The sequence below is a fragment of the Primulina eburnea genome, chromosome 13 (genome assembly GCF_022965805.1).
Source record: "Primulina eburnea isolate SZY01 chromosome 13, ASM2296580v1, whole genome shotgun sequence".
NCBI classification, from domain to species: Eukaryota; Viridiplantae; Streptophyta; class Magnoliopsida; order Lamiales; family Gesneriaceae; genus Primulina; species Primulina eburnea.
The window spans coordinates 1058203-1059844 of NC_133113.1; the positions used below are offsets into that span (position 1 = coordinate 1058203).

The window sequence follows — 1642 nt, forward strand, 5'->3', positions numbered from 1 at the left end:
CTTCAAATTACCCTTAATTTGGGAAGCAGATCATGAAAATAAAGAGAAATAAATATATTCTGGAAATCAGTTTAATTAATTTCTCTGATAGAGTTGAAAAGAATACCATATATGATGCCATCTTTTGAAAGGCAAACAAAATCCTTATTAAAAGCGTGTGGGTATCAGAAAATTTTTTATGATAAAATAATAAAATAAATAATCTTTAAAAAAATTAAATTCTATATTGGTGTCATCTCTCATGTCCTCTTTCCACTTGCCATATATTTTTTAGTTGACTTTCACGAGAAAACATCTCTCTCTCAAAATCCAGAACCTAAAGTAAAGACTACTCAGAATTGCAAAAGAGCTTCAGGAAATTACAGAAGACATGGCTTCCCTGTTCGGTTCGCTCATCTTCCTCCTCTGTTCCCTGCTTTCGCTTCAGGTAATATAAATATAAAATCATGATTATTTCATGGCTGATTCTCAGATTCCAGGCCTAATTCTTACCTGTTTCATGAATTTTACTGGAACTCTTTTGCAGCGCTGTCTCCAATTATCCGAAGCACACGTGAAAGATTTGCACAAACATGTACCTTTTGATCACATGAGAGCTGCGACGGATCATGGAGATAACCATCTTCAATCACGGGTCGAAAACGGAGACGAAAATCAAGGCGTGGATCCTGAGATGAACGTGTTTTTTCACCACGATGATCTCGTGATCGGGAAAAGGATTCCCATCTATTTTCCAAGAAAAGACCCCCCGTCAGCTTCTCCCCGTTTTCTTTCCAGGGAGGAATCCGACTCCATTCCTTTCTCCACAGCCCAATTCCCCGAAATTCTCGAATTTTTCTCGTTCCCATCGGATTCCAAACAAGCGAAAGCCATGAAGATGACTCTTCACCACTGTGAAGCTAAACCGATCAGAGGCGAGACTAAAATCTGCGCCACTTCTCTAGAATCCATGTTGGATTTCGTTAACTCCGTGTTCGGGCCCGGTTCGAAGTTCAAGGTATTGAATACCGAGTACCTGAATGAATCGATCTCCACTTTGCAGAACTACACAGTCCATGACGACCCGTCGGAGATTCCGGCTTCGGAACTGGTTTCGTGCCACAGATTGCCGTACCCTTACGCGGTTTTCTACTGCCATGCTCAGGTCGGAGACAACGTGCTTTACAAGGTCCTGGTGGAAGGGGACGACGGTGGAAAAGTGGAAGCTGGGGCGATCTGCCATATGGATACCTCGCAGTGGGATCCGAAGCATGCCGGCTTTCGGGTTCTGAAAACTCGGCCGGGTGCGGCGCCTGTGTGCCATTTCTTCCCGATCGATAGTCTTGTATTTATTCCTAAGTCAAGTTGATCTTGGACCAGTTATTACATGACAATGTCCCCCCAAATATGTGCAAACTTTTGCAAGTGAATAATGAGAAAATGCCAAACCATTAATTATTGAAGCTTTGATTTCTAAATTATGGAAGCTTTGATTTCTATGTATTCATCATGCTTGTACGTGAAGTTGTAGTAGATTATAAAAGTTGATGCCTCCCTTGTTGATAAACCAGTGTGCGGGATTGTTGGAAATATGATATATTGGATCGTTCAAATTTTTAAATTTTTTTTTTTATCATTTTTCGTAACATTCTTAATCAATGAG

At 40.7% G+C, this 1642-nt stretch overlaps 1 protein-coding gene across 1 annotated transcript; it reads left to right on the plus strand.

Annotated features, from left to right (window-relative positions):
• Window positions 1-245: 245 nt before the first annotated feature.
• Window positions 246-1442, plus strand: LOC140809258 (BURP domain protein USPL1-like). The gene is made up of 2 exons (XM_073166815.1): window positions 246-427; window positions 527-1442. Exons 1-2 carry the CDS (start codon window positions 371-373, stop codon window positions 1346-1348), a joined length of 879 nt encoding a protein of 292 aa, XP_073022916.1. The 5' UTR covers window positions 246-370; the 3' UTR covers window positions 1349-1442.
• The last annotated feature ends 200 nt before the right edge of the window (window positions 1443-1642 follow it).